The sequence below is a fragment of the Delphinus delphis genome, chromosome 6, assembly GCF_949987515.2.
Source record: "Delphinus delphis chromosome 6, mDelDel1.2, whole genome shotgun sequence".
Lineage (NCBI taxonomy): Eukaryota > Metazoa > Chordata > Mammalia > Artiodactyla > Delphinidae > Delphinus > Delphinus delphis.
In genome coordinates, this window is record NC_082688.1 from 104,794,778 (window position 1) to 104,813,706 (window position 18,929).

The following is an 18,929-nucleotide window of genomic DNA, read 5'->3' on the forward strand; positions in this document are numbered from 1 at the left end:
GCAACTCTCCTCAGTCTACAACCCCTCTGCTTGAAATTGGACAAGCCTCGTGATCACCAGGAGATGATGGAGTGACTTGGAGACTTCCAAGGTCCGGCCACTCAATATGGCTGTTCTCTTGCTCTCTGTACGTCCCCTGCCCGACCAGTGCCTGCTTCACCTATATCTCACACCAGCGGCCCCCAACTTTTCTGGCACCAGGGACCAGTTTCACGGAAGACAATTTTTCCACGGATTGGAGGGGGCGGGACAGTGCAGGCAGTAACGCGAGTGACGGGGAGCAATGGGAAGCGGCAGATGAAGCTTTGCTAGCTAGCCACTCACCTCCTGCTGTGCAGCCCGGTTCCTAACAGGCGGCGGACTGGTACTGGTCTGTAGCCCGGGGGTTGGGGACCCCTGCCTTAGACACACTACTGACCTTCCTACGTAGATGCCTCTGCCCCAGCTGATAATTGTTCTTATTAAAGAGTTGGTGAGGGGCGTGCCTCTCTGCTAGTTTCCCTGGAAACCGATGAGCCCACCTGACATCAATTCTCCTATAACTGGTAATCTCCACTTCCCCACCCCCACGTCCACCCCGAAAGAAGACTGCCGCCGCATCCTGCCTGCCGTCCACCACACACGGTGAGGTGTTGCTGCAGGACCTTGGTCCAGATGTGTAAGCTCGCCTATCCATTAAACCACTGATGTCTCTGTTGTTGACTTTGGACTCTTTCTTCAGTCTTGAAGTTGGCAAGTGCAGGCCTTGCAGGCCTGTGGGGTGCAGCCCAACGCAAGGCTAGGATAAAACTGTGATTCAGTTTCCACCTGGCTCTCTTGGGACTTTTGTTCTTAGAACCCCCCCCCCATGCGATGAGAATCCCAGCCCACGTGGAGAGGAACAGAGGCCCCCAACCCTCAGCCCTGTTGAGTACCCAGTGGACGGCCAGGACCAACTTTCCAGCCATGTTCCTGCACTATCTTGGAAGTGGACCTTCCAGCCCTCTGCTGGGGGGAAGGTGCCGTGTGGATCAGAGACAAGCTCTCCCCCAGGCCCCTCCCAAACTGCAGATTCAAAAGGAGAATAACAGACAGCTGTAAGCAACTAAGTTTGGGGTCGGTTTGTTTCACAGGAATAGATAACCCAATACAGCTTTAGACAAGATGGGGCCGCTTGTACCAGACGAGCCCTTCTTTCTCTTGATTATGTCCTTGCCCCAGGATATCCTGGTTTATTCCAGAAAGGGCTGGGGACTTACTCCAGACTGGCCCATTCAGACATAGGCCTCCAACATGACTGGTTCCTGACATATTCACAGGAGTTCACTGGGACAAAGCAGGGCAGAATCCTGGAGCTGCAGGTCCCCCCCCCCCCAGCTTACACAGCTGCCCCTGGCTCCTGGGGGCTGACCATGAGGGCTCAGGCCCCAGGAAGAGGAAACCCTAACTGACAGCCATCCGCTTTGCCCATGGAAAGAACACAAGGTCTCCTTCTGGGTGTGTCTTCTTTCTTCTCTGCCTCAGAGCCACATACTGGCTTCATCCTGGGTGATGCCAACCCATCAATTATAAGTTGGTCATGTTTTGTCCTCCACCGAGCACTTGGGCATCCAAACCACTGTATCCTGGGCCATGCTGCCAGGTCACCATTTTGAACCATTCGAAAATACCTACATTACAGTATATAAAGTAAGAACGTAAGTGTTCAACATGACAAGATTGACAAACATATTTGTTTTTCTACCATTCTGCTTTACTTACGCAAATAAGTATCCTAGAATGGTCACTTTTGGGACCTGGAAATGGTTACATGAGCAGGTGGTTTAGTTTAGAATGTGTGACTTATATTTTTGCAGTTAAGTAGCATTTTCTGTTTTCCAGTAACTCTTTAAAGCCCATTTACGTTGCCTGAATATGCATCACAATTCCTCCTTTGGAAATGTCTATGTTTCCACCATCATGCTGGTGATTCTTCATCGTCCCACTCAAATCCTACCCCTCCCCGCCCACTCCTGGCCACACCTGTCAGCCTGTTCCCTGGCTCAAAGGCTGACACCTATGAGCTGCATCCCCCAGGCTTCTCTGTTCTCTGACTTCCAGGTGGGTTTGTCCAAAGGGAAGTGCTGTTGGAGTGTGAAGAGTGGCGAGAGAGAGGGGTGGGTCTTCTCCCTCCCTCCCTGCTAGGCCCTGGTCTCCATCATGGCTGCGTTCCTCCACCATATACCATAGGCTGGGCAGTCCCTCTCCCGTGGCTACAGCTCTCACTGGGTTCTAGGAATAGCATGCCCTTTCTCTTTTGCTTCTTCAGGCCAAAGGATGATAAAGGCTTCTGCTGTTGCTAGTTTCCAGGGGCTTCACCATCTCGTCTTGATTCTCTTAACCCCGCCCACAGTGTGGGTTAAGGGCTGAACTGTAACCTCCCCACACCAATTCCTATGTTGAAGTCCTAACCCCCGAGACCTCAGAATGTGACTGTATCTTCAAAGAGGTAATTAAGGTAAAACAAAGTCATATGGGTGGGCCCTAATTCAATCGGACTTGTGTCCTTATAAGGAGAGGAGATTAGGACACAGACACACACAGAGGGATGACCGTGTGAGGACACAGGGAGAAGATGGCCATCTGCAAGCCAAGGAGAGAGGCTTCAGAAGAAACCAACCCTGCCCACACCTTGATCTTGGACTTCCCAGCCTCCAGAACTGTAAGAAAATAAACGTCTGTTGTTTATAAGTCACTCGTCAATGGTATTTTTGTTACAGCAGCCTGAGTGGACTCAGATTGCCGTAGTTTGTCACGGCAGCCCTAGGAAAAACACTCCCATCATTAAACTGCTCAAGTAGCCTTGGGAGTGTGCTGGCCGTATCCTTCTGGGATCCTGCCTCACATACCCAGTCTCACCAATGGTGCTATCGTATGTCCCTTTATCAACCCCATGGTATCTATCATCACATTTCTATCTCAGTTTGTAAAGACGTCAACATCTGTGCCATGAATACCTTTTACCGAAATAGTGTAGGACTCACTTTCACAATAAGGTACCTAAACTGTTTCTAATAAAGGAGCCAAGTAACATGCAACTCTCCATGTAGAGCAGCCTGTCATTTCTAGAAAAATCCTTTCACATTTTTAAATCAACTTTGGCTGGAAGGCCTGGGGTAATGATTGGAGCCCAGAGTGTCTCTGGAGATGCTGATGAGAGTTTTTGTTGCTGCTTCAGTGGCTGGGAGCCCCACTGGTCGATGTGGAAGCCAAGCAAGACGAGCTGGAACGTGTAGGGGGGTGCTGGGTTCTGCACTTAGGGATATCTAGGGAGGAAAAAGATATCACGAGAGTGAGAGTCGTTAAAACATCCAAAAAAGCTATATAGTTAAAATGATTTAAATGATAAAAAACGATTTTATAAAATCACCGGGCCGGATGGGATGTATTGAGTTTCCCAACTTCACCACCTTCCCCCCACACCCCGTCCCCACCATCTTCACCTTGAGTTACTAATAAGAAGTTCCTTAGTCTCCAAAGTGCTCTTACAACTATATTTCATTTGAATCTCAAGAAAATTCTGCGACGTAGGTAGGGAGGTATTAACATCTCCATTTTACAAATAAAGGAAACTGAAGGACAGGTAGTTTAAGGGCCAGCACAAGTTCATGGAGCTAAAAGGCATGAGAGCTGGGTCTGGAGACTTGGGATTCTTAGACCGGGTGGGTATCGGTAGAGTTCCCATCGTTTATCCTCCCGACTAACCTGGGCATGCACACAAAAGGCAAATGTCACAGGTTGACACTCCCACCAAAACTCACAGCGAGAAAGGATTTCTCCTCGACATCTGGCCGTGAGCGGAGAGAGGAAAGAATGGAGAGAACAAGAGAAAGAAATAATACGAGCTGAGCTTGCAGGGAACGGGAGGGATGTATGCTCACCCGCATCTTGGCCCCGGCTGTGTGCAGAGCGACATAGGAGGGCTGGCAGATACACAGATGCTGAACTTCCACAAACACTGTCCCCCTCCCCGACTGCACGTTCAGCAGCCAAGTCCCAGCAGTCAGCTCATCCATTACATCCCTCTAATGCCCTGACGGCTACGTTTGCAACGCACAGGGTTTCTATTAATCCGGGGAAAATCCTACTTTAGACTGTCATTGAATCAGAAATTGCTTCCGCCGTGACTGCTGTCTCCAGCGAACCAGGTGCCTCTTCCTCCACAGAGGTGTGCCACACGGGCTGGTCTCGCCCACACCCTCCGCCTGCCTCAGGTGCTCTCTTTACTCCTTCTCTAAATCTGTCCTTGGAGGCTCCCCTTCTCCTAGAAGCTTCAGTGTATTGACCCTCAGGGATTTCTGCCTCAGCTGCATTCCTCAAGCCATTATTATCCAGACCCCTAACTTAGCACTGAACGTATGCTCTCGGGCGTTAGTACCCGTTTCTGAATGTATTGGGTTGGCCAGAAAGCTCGCTCGGGTTCTTCTGGAACATAGATAACCTGAACGAATTTTTTGGCCAACCCAATAATTTGTTGTCTCCTGATGAGACTGTCAGTTCCCTGAGAACAAAGCTGGAATCCCACACCCTATTGAATCTACAGTCCTGCCTTTAGTAGATCCATCCATGTTTGCTGGTGACTTTTCTGGGAAAGAGTAGGCAAAGCTGGGGTTAAACATAGCCAGTTGTTCGAATCCAAGAGGAAAGGGGGAAGGAATGGGAGTAAATCATCTTCCCATGTTTGAAGTTTTCAGTGTTGTTTCAAGATCCGCGTAGTCAGTATTTTTGTGCTGTTCTAAGATCAGCATAAGGTAAGAGAACAAACAGAAGCCTTCCTTTGTATCATTTTAGGAACAATGAAAATAAAATAATACCTGTTGAATGGAGAAAAAGCCTAGCTTTCTGTGATACAAGAATGGGCTAGTAACACCTCATCTGTAACAGTTTCAAATTTAATCCTATTACAGTGCAAAGCATAATTTATCACTGTACTTGAGGAACCCTTTCTCCTAAGTCCCCCAGGGAGATTCACAGGCCCAGGCAGGCTCCCCTCAAGCTTGCCTCTTCCACCCTGGCACGTCCCAGGGACTCCCCCACCCCCCTCCTCTCCTCCTAGTAACCGTCACCACCTACTCAGATTGTGGGTTTCTCATCCCTCCTAGATGGGTTCCCGAAGATGGTCTCGTTATGTCCACCTGTTCGGCTGCACCCTGCAGGCCTATGGGCCCTGCACTTCCCCAAGTTCAAGACTGAAAAAAGAGCCCGAGGTCAACAACAGAGACATCAATGGTTTAATGGATGGGGGAGCTTACATGTCTGAAGCAAGGTACCCCCATTTGCAGCAAGCGGCAGACACGATATGGCGGCAGTCTCCGCTCCAAGGGCGGGGGGGGGGGGGGGGGGGGCGGGAGGTTACCAGTTATAGGGAAAATGACGTCAGGTGGGCTCATTGGTTACCAGGGAAACCAGCAGAGAGGCACGCCCCTCACCACCCCTTTGATAAGAACAATCACTAGCTGGGGCGGAGGCAAGTACATAGGAAGGTCAGTCACATGCGTCAGATATAGGTGACGCAGGCCCTGGTAGGGCAGAGGACTTACAGAGAGCAAGAGAACAGCCATCTTGAGTGGCCTGACTATACAGGCTTCCTTGCTGTCCCTGAAAACAAGTTTGCAGACCCTTTTCATTTTAAGACTTTAATGTCCATCATTACAAGAGAAAAGACAAGATCTAAGGGCAAAATATGGGGAAGTTATATAAAAGGGTACAAATCTGACAGTCTTGGGTCCTGGTCCAGCGCATCTGATGATCTGGTTAAAATAACTGGAAATTTCTTTTACACTAACATTGGGTATTATAAGCAGAAAGGGTAGGGGGTCCCCGGAGAAAAGGGAACCAGGCATGGCCTTCTTGACACAAGAGAACCCATTTTGACCTAAGCCATTTTGTGATCTAAGCCTGGCCACAATGCTTGCCCTTGAACAGGTCTCAGTAATTAATGATCTTAAGGGAACAAAGGAAAAAGCAGTCAAGAAACAATGGTTCTGTGATAAAAGAGTCCTAGATTCTCAAGAGATATATGTAGATGTAGAGAATGGACTTGAGGACACGGAGAGGGGGAAGGGTAAGCTGGGACGAAGTGAGAGAGTGGCATGGACATATATACACTATCAAATGTAAAATAGATAGCTAGTGGGAAGCAGCTGCATAGCACAGGGCGATCAGCTCGGTGCTGTGTGACCACCTAGAGGGGTGGGATAGGGAGGGTAGGAGGGAGACGCAAGAGGGAGGAGATATGGGGATATATGTATATGTATAACTGATTCACTTTGTTATAAAGCAGAAACTAACCATTGTAAAGCAATGATACTCTAATAAAGATGTTTTAAAAAAAAGAGATACATAACACTCTGATACATATCATTGAGTACATACATATCTCTGGGGGCGGAAAGTAAGGCCGCCACCCAGGTGGAGGATGGAATGATGACGTTGACCTCTTCTGACCCTCGTGACTTCAGTCAGTTGAAGCCTGCACTCTGTCAACCTTTGCCCCAATTCTACACTGAATTTTCCACTGCTTAAGACCCTTCATGAATATGAGTGTATCCTTAGTTTCAAACTTCCCCAATTTTGCTATTCAGGGAGGCACAGCTTGGGAAAGATCCCTGGTGTTCTCCTTTCTTTTGGTGCGCTGTGAGATCTTAGTTCCTTGACCAGGGATTGAACCTGGGCCCTTGGCAGTGAAAGCATGGAGTCTTAACCACTGGACCACCAGGGAAGTCCCTCTCCTTCCTTGCTGCAGATAATAATTCCTTCCTTCTCCCATTCTTTGGTTTGGCCATGTTTCTTGGCTCGACACCCACCAAAAGGCAAATCCGGTTTTTTAGGTAACACATCCACACCGGGAGGATGACACACCCCAACTTCACGGGGACAGAGGCTCCTGTGCTTGGGACCCTCCCAGACCTCGCCCTATGTGTCTCTTCATCTGGCAGTTCCTCTGTGTCCTTTATCACATCCTTTAATAAACTGGCAAGCGTGTTTCCCTGAGTTCTGTGAGCCGCTCTAGCGAATTAATCAAACCCAAGGAGGGGGTCGTTGGAACCTCTGATCTATAGCTGCTTGGTCAGAAGCACAGGTGACACTGGTGACTGCGGTGTGGGGGAGGAGAGCGGAGAGCAGTCTTGTGGGACTGAGCCCTTATCCTGTGGGCTCTGACGCCGTCTCCAGGTAGATGGTGCCGGAACTGAGTTAAATTGCAGGCCCCCCAGCTGGTGTTGCAGAGAACTGCTTGGTGTGGGGAAAACGCCCACACACTTGGTGACCAGAAGTGCCAGACATGTGTGTTTTGTGTGAGAAGTAAAAGAAGCACTTAGGAGATAGACGGGGCTGAGGTTTTTTCGTACAACAGGAGGGAAAGACTAGGGTTTTCCTTCACATTGGGGCTCATCAAACCTTTTACTTCCTATTCATCTTTGGCTGCTGCCTTGCTGTGAAACTCCGTCTCGGTCCTTCCCCCAGAAAAGTCCATTTCTTCAGTGCAGAGACTTAACAAGGACTATCTTAGCAGGCTAGTTGAACCCCTGTTTCAAGCGGTTTCAAGAACTTTCACTTCTGAGCACTTGGAGACCAGGCAAGATATATTTTACTACACTTCTATCCTACATGGGATTCTTCTCTTAAGAGCTTTTGCCTACAGCTCCACTGACTTTTTTTCCTTTTCTCTCTTTTTTAAAATAATTGTTTATTTTTGAACAGGTTACTTTTCTACATAGTTGAGCATTGGAAAGATACAAAAAGGGACAGTGAAAAAAAATTTCCCCCACTCACCTCCGAGTCCTCCAGTTCTCTTCCTCAAGGGCAACCAAGATGATCTTTTTTTCCTGTGTATCCTTCCAGAGATATTTTATACATTGCAAGCAAATATACACATAAAATGCAAATATATTCTCCTCCTCTCCTTTTTCATACAATTGGTAATATACCATCACTTTTTGTTCACTATATATATGAGAGTATGCGTAAGTGTGTGTGTGTGTGTGTGTGTGCCTGCATGTATGAACAGTACTTAAAGAACTTCCTTGGGGATTCCCCTGCTGGCACAGTGGATAAGACTTCGCTCTCCCAACGCAGGGGGCCTGGGTTCGATCCCTGGTCAGGGAACTAGATCCCACATGCATGCCGCAGCTAAGAGTTTGTATGCCACGACTACAGAGCCTGTGTGCTGCAACTAAGGAGCTGGAGAGCTGCAACTAAGGAGCCCTGGAGCCACAACCAAGGAGCCTGCCTGTCACAACTACGGAGCCCACGTGCTGCAACTAAGGAGCCCGCAAGCTGCAACTAAGGAACCCACCTGCCACAACTAAGACCCGACGCAACCAAATAAATAAAATTTAAAAAAGAAAGAAGCATAAGGGAACTTAAAAAAAAAAACTTCCTCAATCTTTCAAGGGTTGTATTATAGTCCATTTACAGATGAGCCAAATTTATAGCTATTTGAGCTGTTCACAATCTTTTGCTCTTAGAAACGATGCTGATATAATTTTTTTTTTTTTTTTTGGCTGTGCCACACAGCATGCAGGATCTTAGTTCCCTGACCAGGGATTGAACCTGCGCCCCCTGCAGTGGAAGTGTGGAGTCTTAACCACTGGACCACCAGGGAAGTCCCTGATATAAATTATCTTTACATATATGCAGGTCTGTCTGCCCTCACCCGTTTTCTGATGGGCTAAGGGTGTCGACAGCCATGCAATCTACCAGTAATTCCAGTACCGGAGCATCTTCACATAGAGTATTCCTTTCCTCAACCTGCTCCTACAAAGACAGAATCGGGTAATTTAAATGTATATTTATTTATTATTTTTTTATTTTTTGGCGGTACGCAGGCCTCTCACTGTTGTGGCCTCTCCCGTTGCGGAGCACAGGCTCCAGACGCGCAGGCTCAGCGGCCATGGCTCATGGGCCCAGCCGCTCCGCGGCATGTGGGATCTCCCCGGACCGCGGCACGAACCCGTGTCCCCTGCATCGGCAGGCGGATTCTCAACCACTGCACCACCAGGGAAGCCCCTAAATGTATTTTTTTCATCAGTTGAACTTACTGTTCTTTTTCTAGAGATATTTACACAATAGTTGCTCTCCATGTTGCTGTCACGTTTTTAAATGGAAGGACATGGGAGAAGATGCATGGAAAGCCATGCTTCACACATCAGAACTCTCTGGGGTTCTTTTCTTAGCCCACTTCCTGGGCAATCAGTGCCTAAATCTTCAACTGCTGGGTTTATATTTCTCGCCCCGCTCTCCCCGCCAAGCTCTTGACTCATACATTCAGCTCCCTTCTCAATACGCCTACTTGTCGTCCCACAGGTACTTCACACCAAGCATGTCCAGTCTCAGTAGGAGATGGCATGAACCTTTACACAATCGCCCAATCCAGATACCCAGGAGTCATCCCTACGCGGCTGGAGCCTGCCCCTCAGCCTGTTAAGTCCCTCGAGGGCACGAGGGCACGACTGGGTCTTGTTAGGGTCACACATCCCTCGAGCTCCCTCCAGTGGCTGTAAAATACTTGTTGGATAAATGAATACACATATGAATGACTTCTCCTTCTCTTTCATTTCAGGGCAATGGCTGAAACCACCTTGCAGGGGAAATATGAAGCAGGGAGAGAAAATTCCTATCTTCCGGCTGGATGTCATTTTATTGGGCACAGAGAAGGGAGTGAGAAAGGCAACAGGCTACTGAGGCTGAGTGACCCCAGAAAGAGGTGGGCTCCTCAGGAGGCTAAGGCCCAAGAAGGGCTGTTACAGGGAAAATCTGCATACCAGTGTGTATACTATAGACCTGTGTCTGTCGCTCCCCAGTTGAATTTTTTTTTGTTCTCCATTTATGTTATTTGCAGACATTTGCAAATGATCACTGATACAAACAACACCATTCGATAAACCCATGGATCCCTTAAGAGAATAGATCAGGTAAAGGAGTACTGTAGGTGGGGCTTCCCTGGTGGCGCAGTGGTTGAGAGTCCGCCTGCCGATGCAGGGGACACGAGTTAGTGCCCCGGTCCGGGAAGATCCCACATGCCGCGGAGCGGCTGGGCCCGTGAGCCATGGCTGCCGAGCCTGCGCGTCCGGAGCCTGTGCTCCGCAACGGGAGAGGCCATAACAGTGAGAGGCCCGCGTACGGCAAAAAAGGAGTACTGTAGGTGGATATGGAAAACAGATAAATAGAATCACAACAGTGATAGCCCTGTAGGGTGCCAATCACTCTTCTAGAAACACCACCACCAACAACAATAATAATTGCAAATATCTGGCTGCTGGGCATTATATTACTTCATTTAATCTTCCCAAGCCTGTGATGTGGTAAAAAAAAGCTAAAAAAGGACTTCTCTGGCGGTCCAGTGGTTAAGACTCTGCACTTCCATTGCAGGGGGCGCGAGTTCGATCCTTGGTCGGTGAATTAAGATCCCACATGCCTCGGGGCCAAAAAACCAAAACAGAAAGCAGAAGCAATATTGTAACAAATTCAATAAGGACTTAAAAAAAAAAATCTACCCTCAGCACTTTATGATGACTCCCAGTTCAGGGGTGATGTGGTAATACTGTATGTAAATATGGATTATTGCGTTTGAAAGTCATAAAATCAGGAGTTTTTCATTTTAGTCATATAAACACAGCTTCGACTCACCCCTGTAAATGGCCTAAGCGTAGGCTGGGAGCTGAGTGACAAGTAACGGCCACTGGTGGGGATGAAGATGTCTGGGGAGGACCCCGCCCCAGAAGGGTTTCCTTCCAGGAGGAGAGTCTAAGCGGGGTGACTGTTCATCCTGGCTTCAGCTGAGTGGATGCTTCACCCCCAGGATGGAGCTGCTTCCGGGACTTTACCATCTGGGGATTCTGTGCAGAGGACCCCTGCTGTCCTCTGTCTGCCTACGAGCCCAGAAGGCTGCCCGGACGGTCTGATCACCCCTCCAGGTGACACCGACGAAGAGGGTGCTCTCTTTTCCTCCTAGCTTACTCTGCTTCTATGAGAAACAGAGGAAGGTGTGAGCGAGAAATAATCAACACAGCTTTAAAGAAGCCCCAGGCCTGTCTTTGTTCTTGGTTTGTCTTTAACTCGGGGTGAAACTGTCAGCTGTGGAGGAAGGCTAGGCAGAAAATTCTAGCCAGGGTTTTGAAACTTAAATCCATGATTTTGTGAGACTTCCCTGGTGGGCCAGTGGTTAAGACTCCATGCTTCCACTGCAGGGGGCGCGGGTTCGATCCCTGGTGGGGGAACTAAGATCCCACAGGCTGCACAGCGTGGCCAAAAAATTAAAAAAATAATAAATAAATCAATCCAAGATTATGTGATGGTGCCATTCAGCCTCCCAAGTAGGTGGCATAAAGTAGGGATGTGCTCCAACGCATTCCAATGGTTGTTTGTTAGTAGGGATCATGTATTCATATTTCAAAACATCCATGTCGTAGAATATTGGCTTCTACTGTAGTTTGTGGTAAAATACTGTATTACAAAATGTTTTACACGTGCACATACATATACACCACATATACACATATATATTTTAAACCCCAGTAATAACAGTGATTACAATACCCGTCATAACTAATATGTATATAACTAAAAATATCACATAACTCATAAACACGGTTCTTCTTTTCTGGTAGATCCTCAAGAGAAGCTCATTTTTGTCAAATACTTTGTGCTTAACTCTTCAGTAAAAAGAAGCAGCCATTTGGCCCCAGGGCAAGAGAAGCAGGTAGAATCACTCCTGTTGGAAATGCCAGGGTAATTTATTATGGGTAGCATGATCAAACAAGAGGCTACAAGACAGAACAAGTAAACTATGCTCCTTCAGAGGCAAAGGAGAAATGCAAAGACTCTAAGCAGTGGCCCTTCCTGAGAGTTAATTTTGCCCCCAGGATTCTTAGCAATGAAGCCTTTTGGTCTTGTAGGTATCAGAAATTAACAAAAGCCCATATTGTAGTTAGTAGGCAGCGCAGCCGCACAAGACAGAATTCACAGCGCTGAGTTTAACACACGCTATTCCATCTGGGAGCGTGGAATCAAAAACCCAACACTGGGGACTTCCCGGGTGGTCCAGTGGTTAAGACTCTGCGCTCCCAATGCAAAGGGCCCAGGTTCGATCCCTGGTCAAGAAACTAGAGCCTGCATGCCGTAACTAAAGATCCCGCGTGCCACAACTAAGACCTGGCGCAGCTAAATAAAAAAGCAAAAAACAAAACAAAAAAAACCCCCACACCGATGAGGAGTAACGAGCAGGCAGAAGATGTTATGGAGGCCAGGCAGGAAAAGAAAATATATGGCTTACATTTCCTATAGCTCTGGCTGCAACTATTTTCTACACAGAGGAAACTGTGAGAAAGAAGACAAAGAAAAGTGGGGAAAGTAAAGGTAAAAGCGAGAAACAAAGCTTATTCCACAGGTTGGAGCCTCCTCCTGGCCACGTGGCTGACCGCTCAGCAGCGTCTCAGCAGCTGCTCACCGTCAGCACTCTCACTGGTCCCTCCTGTCTCCATGATGATTTGGTGTGATTCCGACAGCTTCTGCTAGTTACTGAAGCTTACTCTGAGCTGAGCACTGTTGTTACTAACTCCATTCTACAGACGAGGAAACAGAGCCTCTGAGATTGCTAACAATTGGGCCCAAATCACTGAGCTGCTAAGACTGTGAGATCAGGCATTGAACCTAGGCTGTTTCAGTCCCTAGGCTGTGCTCTTGTTCAGCAAAGTGAAAAATAAGACGGTATTTAATGGGGGAGAACACGAACATGTATTGAGTACTTAATATATACCTGGTGGCATTTAGTCCTCACCACAGTCCTGCAAGGGAGGTATCATTATTCCCATTTTATAGATGAAGAAACTGAGGCTCAGAGAGCTTAAGTAACTTATCCAAAGTTGTGCTGTTAAGTAAAAAAGCCCAGGTCTCTCAGACCGCAAAGCCCATACTCTTTCTTATTCTTCCTTCCAAATGGAATTCTCAGGAATTTCACTGAACTAAATAAATAAAAACCTCTCCTTTAGATATTTTTACCTCTGCACATCCAAACCAAACAATCGTTATAAAACGAATACCTGGGGGTTTCGTCAGAATTTGAAAGGAATCTATTAAAGATTGCCTGCAAGGAAGCCACTGCATAAACTGTGTTTTGTAAATTCTTCTGTTGTAATTAATTAAGTTTTCTAAAGTTCAAAGAGAAAGATGGAAGACAGAAACCAGTTTTTATTGGTTTACAATCAGAATTCATGAATATACTGGCTTCTTTTTTGGTATAAGGAGAGAGCAGAGAGTAAATGTGGTAGGAAACTATGGGGGTCCACAGATCCAGACTTTAGCCTGGAATGGACTTTAAAGATGTAATTCAAACTTATAAATGGGGAAATGAAAACTCAAATAGCTTGAGTGACTGCTAGTTAACAGTAGAGCTGAGGCTAGAAACCTGGGTGTCCTGATTCTTAAACCATTATTCTTTCCATGACATGAACCAGGAATCACTTCAGAGAATATTCCTTTTTCCTCCTCTTTTGACCCAGACAGGGATGAAAAAGTGAGAAAGCTTACCAAAGCATTAAGGATCATACACCATGATCAAGTGGGGTTTATCCCAGGAATGCAAGGATTCTTCACTATATGCAAATCAATCAATGTGATATACCATATTAACAAAATGAAGGATGAAAACCATATGATAATCTCAGTAGATACAGAAAAAGCTTTCCACAAAATTCAACACCCATTTATGATAAAAACTCTCCAGAAAGTAGGCATAGAGGGAACCTACCTCAACATGATAAAGGCCATCTATATCAAACCCACAGCCAACATTGTTCTCAATGGTGAAAAACTGAAACCATTTCCTCCAAGATCAGGAACAAGACAAGGTTGCCCACTCTCACCACTATTATTCAACATAGTTTTGGAAGTTTTAACCACAGCAATCAGAGAAGAAAAAGAAACAAAAGGAATCCAAATTGGAAAAGAAGAAGTAAAACTGTCACTGTTTGCAGATGACATGATACTATACATAGAGAATCCTAAAGATGCTACCAGAAAACTACTAGAGCTAATCAATGAATTTGGTAGAGTAGCAGGATACAAAATTAATGCACAGAAATCTCTTGCATTCCTATACACTAATGATGAAAAATCTGGAAGAGAAATTATGGAAACACTCCCATTTACCACTGCAACAAAAAGAATAAAATACCTAGGAATAAACCTACCTAAGGAGACAAAAGACCTGTATGCAGAAAACTATAAGACACCAATGAAAGAAATTAAAGACGACACAAACAGATGGAGAGATATATCATGTTCTTGGATTGGAAGAATCAACATTGTGAAAATGACTATACTACCCAAAGATATCGACAGATTCAATGCAATCCCTGTCAAATGACCAATGGCATTTTTCACAGAACTAGAAAAATTTCACAATTTGTATGGAAACACAAAAGACCCTGAAGAGCCAAAACAATCTTGAGAAAGAAAAATTGAGCTGGAGGAATCAGGCTCCATGACTTCAGACTATACTACAAAACTACAGTAATCAAGACAGTAAGGTACTGGCACAAAAATAGAAATATAGATCAATGGAACAGGATAGAAAGCCCAGAGATAAACCCACGCACATATGGTCACCTTATCTTTGATAAAGGAGGCAAGAATATACAGTGGAGAAAAGACAGCCTGTTCAATAAGTGGTGCTGGGAAAACTGGACAGCAACATGTAAAAGAATGAAACTAGAACACTCCCTAATACCGTATACAAAAATAAACTCAAAGTGGATTAAAGACCTAAATGTAAGGCCAGACACTATCAAACTCTTAGAGGAAAACATAGGCAGAATACTCTATGACATAAATCACAGTAAGATCCTTTTTGACCCACCTCCCAGAGAAATGGAAATGAAAACAAAAATAAACAAATGGGACCTAATGAAACTTAAAAGCTTTTGCACAGCAAAGGAAACCATAAACAAGACGAAAAGACAACCTTCAGAATGGGAGAAAATATTTGCAAACGAAGCAACTGACAAAGGATTAATCTCCAAAATATACAAGCAGCTCATGCAGTTCAATATCAAAAAAACAAACAACCCAATCCAAAAATGGGCAGAAGACCTAAATACACATTTTTCCAAAGAAGATATACAGATTGCCAACACACACATGAAAGGATGCTCAACGTCACTAATCATTATGTGATTAGAGAAATACAAATCAAAACTACAATGATGTATCACTTCACACTGGTCAGAATGACCATCATCAAAAAATCTACAAACAATAAATGGTGGAGAGGGTGTGGAGAAAAGGGAACCGTCTTGCACTGTTGGTGGGAAAGTAAATTGATACAGCCACTATGGAGAAAAATATGGAGGTCCCTTAAAAAACTAAAAATAGAACTATCATATGACCCAGCAATCCCACTACTGGGCATATACCCTGAGAAAACCATAATTGAAAAAGCGTCATGTACCACAATGTTCATTGCAGCACTATTTACAATAGCCAGGACACGGAAGCAACCTAAGTGTCCATCGACAGATGAATGGATAAAGAAGATGTGGCACATATATGCAATGGAATATTACTCAGCCATAAAAAGAAATGAAACTGAACTATTTGTAGTGAGGTGGATGGACCTAGAGTCTGTCATACAGAGTGAAGTAAGTCAGAAAGAGAAAAACAAATACTGTATGCTAACACATATATATGGAATCTAGAAAAAAAAAGTGGTTCTGATGAACCTAGGGGCAGGATAGGAGTAAAGATGCAGACATAGAGAATGGACTTGAGGACACAGGGAGGGGGAAGGGTAAGCTGTGGCAAAGTGAGAGAGTGGCATGCACATATATACACTACCAAACGTAAAATAGATAGCTAGTGGGAAGCAGCCACATAGCACAGGGAGATCAGCTCGGTGCTTTGTGACCACCTAGAGGGGTGGGATAGGGAGGGTGGGAGGAAGACGCAAGAGGGAGGGGATATGGGGATATATGTATACATATAGCTGATTCACTTTGTTATACAGCAGACACTAACACAACAATGTAAAGCAATTATACTCCAATAAAGATGTTAAAAAGAAAAAGAGTAAATAGGCATAAGGGATCTTATTGGGGTTTTAAAATGAAATGTTTTAAAACTGATTTATGTTGATGGATACACAACTTGCTAATTTCACTAAAAGTTATTGAATTGCACACTTGAAATGGGTGAATTAAATGTTTTGTAAAGTATGCCTAAAAAAAACCCCAAAACTATCAAGACACTAAGAATCAGGTTATCCTGGAAAGAGGTCAAGAAGGTAACTGCAGAGGCTGGAGCTAGCAAAGCACAGGAAAAGATAAGGTCTTATCTAAAGCAATTAACAGTAAACCGGCAATTAGAGGCTTTTGTTACTTGTGTTTAGCTGAATGCTGTGAATAGCAAGCTTTTTGAAATTCTTGGCCAGATCAGAACCTAGAAAGTGAGGACTTCTAACCTCCGTTGAGTGTGAGACAAAAAGGTAGTTGTTTTTATACTTAACTTGGTAGAAAAAAGAAAAACAAAAACAGACGAGAAACAAGATATCAGCTGGGGTCCCTGGGGTCCCAATTCCAGGCCCTGGGAAGACCAAAGCTCACCCCCTTGGTTTTTGTGAATTGTCCTGAAGGGCTTTCTAGGTTTCTAGACTTCTTTTTTTTCTTTCTAATATTAGAAAGTGAAGTCATCCTTTATTCCTCTTTTCTTCACATGCCACATCCAATCTACCACAATGCAGAATATGATCACTCCTCACCAATACCACCGCTAACATGCTGGTCTGAGCTACCAGCATCTCTCCTAACTTCTTCCCCTGTTTCCATTCTTGCCCACCCCCCCCCCTTTTCTTATGGCCGTGCCACACGGCATGCAGAATCCTAGTTCCCCGACCAGGGATATCGAACCCGTGCCCCTGGCAGTGGAAGTGTGGAGTCCTAACCACTAGACGACCAGGAAAGTCCCCGGTTTCTAGACTTTTGAGACCTTGCTTCCATGTGTAAATTGAGTAGAATTTACTAGAGAGATGGAAGGCGGGGTTTACATCCCAGTAATAGGGAATAAATTTGATGGGAATGGATGGGTTACTATCCAACACTAACCTGGCCCCTCTCCCCTTCCCTGTCTCAGCTTCTCTCCATCAGGCTGGCTTCTCTTTCCTGGTCTTATCTCTCTCCTCCCCTCTCTCTGCTCCCCCTCCACTCCCCTTGCAGGAGCAGAAGCAACGAAGTCTTCCTCTAATCTCCAGCCTCAGCAGGCTTTCCTCCTCTGGAGCCCAAGTGCCTGCAGCATCCAAGCCCTCGAGGTGTCATCCCTCCCTACAAGCCCCTCAGCGGCTTTCCCCCAGGGAGACAGCTCCCTCCTTCCCCTTCCCAAAGAGGAATCATGGGGTCAGCTGTTAAGATTTAACAAAAAAATTTTTTTCACGTCTTTACACAAGATCGGAAAATCTCTGAAGTTTAAGATGATACCCGGCTGTCCTGTGGTGTTTATATTTTTTCATTGCTTTGTTCTGTATGGAATTTTGTTATAATAACTAATGGTAATGGGCATTTCCTGATATTTATATAATTTTAATAAACCACCTTCAAAATTACAAAGCATTAGTGATCGGATCTAGGCTTTATTCCCATCTTCTATCAGTGATTCACTCTAAAAGGTGGTTCAATGAAGCAGCTATGATGAGGCAGTGCTAGAATTAAAAGGGAAATCAGGGTCTTCCCTGGTGGCGCAGTGGTTAAGAATCTGCCTGCCAATGCAGGGGACACGGGTTCGAGCCCTGGTCTGGGAGGATCCCACATGCCGCGGAGCAACTAAGCCCGTGAGCCACAACTACTGAGCCTGCGCGTCTGGAGCCTGTGCTCCACAACGGGAGAGGCCGTGACAGTGAGAGGCCCACGCACCGTGATGAAGAGTGGCCTCTGCTCGCCGCAACTGGAGAAAGCCCTCGCACAGAAACGAAGACCCAACACAGCCAAAAATAAATAAATAAACTTATTTTTTTTTTTTAAAAAAAAAGGGAAATCAGGTACCCTTGTGAGGGGCAGGCTTTGAGAACGCAAACCTGATGATAATAGAAAACATCACCAACTCACAGCAATATACGTGGATTTGAAACTGTTTCCTGGAGAATGTTTCCGATATGGGGAAGAACTCTCACATTTGAAGGCTCTAAGTAATGACAGGCAAAAAGTGAAAATGTCTCAGTGGCCTGACAGCCACGCCCTGGAGAGATGGCCTAAGGAATATTCTTTGTACTTTACATCCGCACTTTTTTTTTTTCCTTCCAACTCTTTCACTTTTTTTAAAAAAATACATTTATTTATTTTTGGCTGCGTTGGGTCTTCGTTGCTGCACACGGGCTTTCTCCAGTTGTGGCTAGTTGGGGGCTTCTCTTATTGCGGAGCACGGGCTCTAGGCGCACAGGCTTCAGTAGTTGTGGCTCGTGGGCTCTAGAGCGCAGGCTCAGTAGTTGTGGGGCAAGGGCTTAGTTGCTCCACGGCATGTGGGATCTTCCTGGACCAGGGCTGGAACCCGTGTCCCCTGCATTGGCAGGTGGATTTTTAACCACTGCGCCACCAGGGAAGTCCCCAACCCTTCCATTTCACAAAGCTTTAACTTCTCCAAGTATCACATACCCCTTTGCCACTTAGAGGGGCAAGGAATACTCCAGTGTTCAGGCCTCAGGTCCTTCCTGGGCTTTGGTGATCTGTCCTTCTCATCCTGGCTTTATAACGTGTTCCCCTAAGTTTGCCTAGTCACCTGTTTCTCGAGTTCCTCCTGAATCTTCCTAGATAAACCTGTCTAAATGATGCAAGGATTTTCTATCTGATGAATACGGGATTTTCTCCACTGCAATCACACGCAGGCTGTGTCTACCACACTCTCTCTACACCTGCATTTGTTGGAGTTTTATT

At 45.8% G+C, this 18,929-nt stretch overlaps 1 protein-coding gene across 3 annotated transcripts in view; it reads right to left on the bottom strand.

Moving 5' to 3' along the window:
* Positions 1–1,634: 1,634 nt before the first annotated feature.
* Positions 1,635–18,929, bottom strand: part of FBXO16 (F-box protein 16) — a 57,084-nt gene continuing 39,789 nt past the window's right edge. For 2 of the 3 annotated variants that reach the window (XM_060013611.1, XM_060013609.1), the window contains one exon: positions 1,635–3,284. In XM_060013611.1, coding sequence (XP_059869594.1) covers positions 3,111–3,284 — 174 coding nt within the window. In that variant the 3' untranslated portion in view covers positions 1,635–3,110. Of the gene's footprint in view, positions 3,285–3,779; positions 3,806–18,929 lie in introns of all 3 variants that reach the window. The other variant, XM_060013610.1, reaches the window with a different exon arrangement.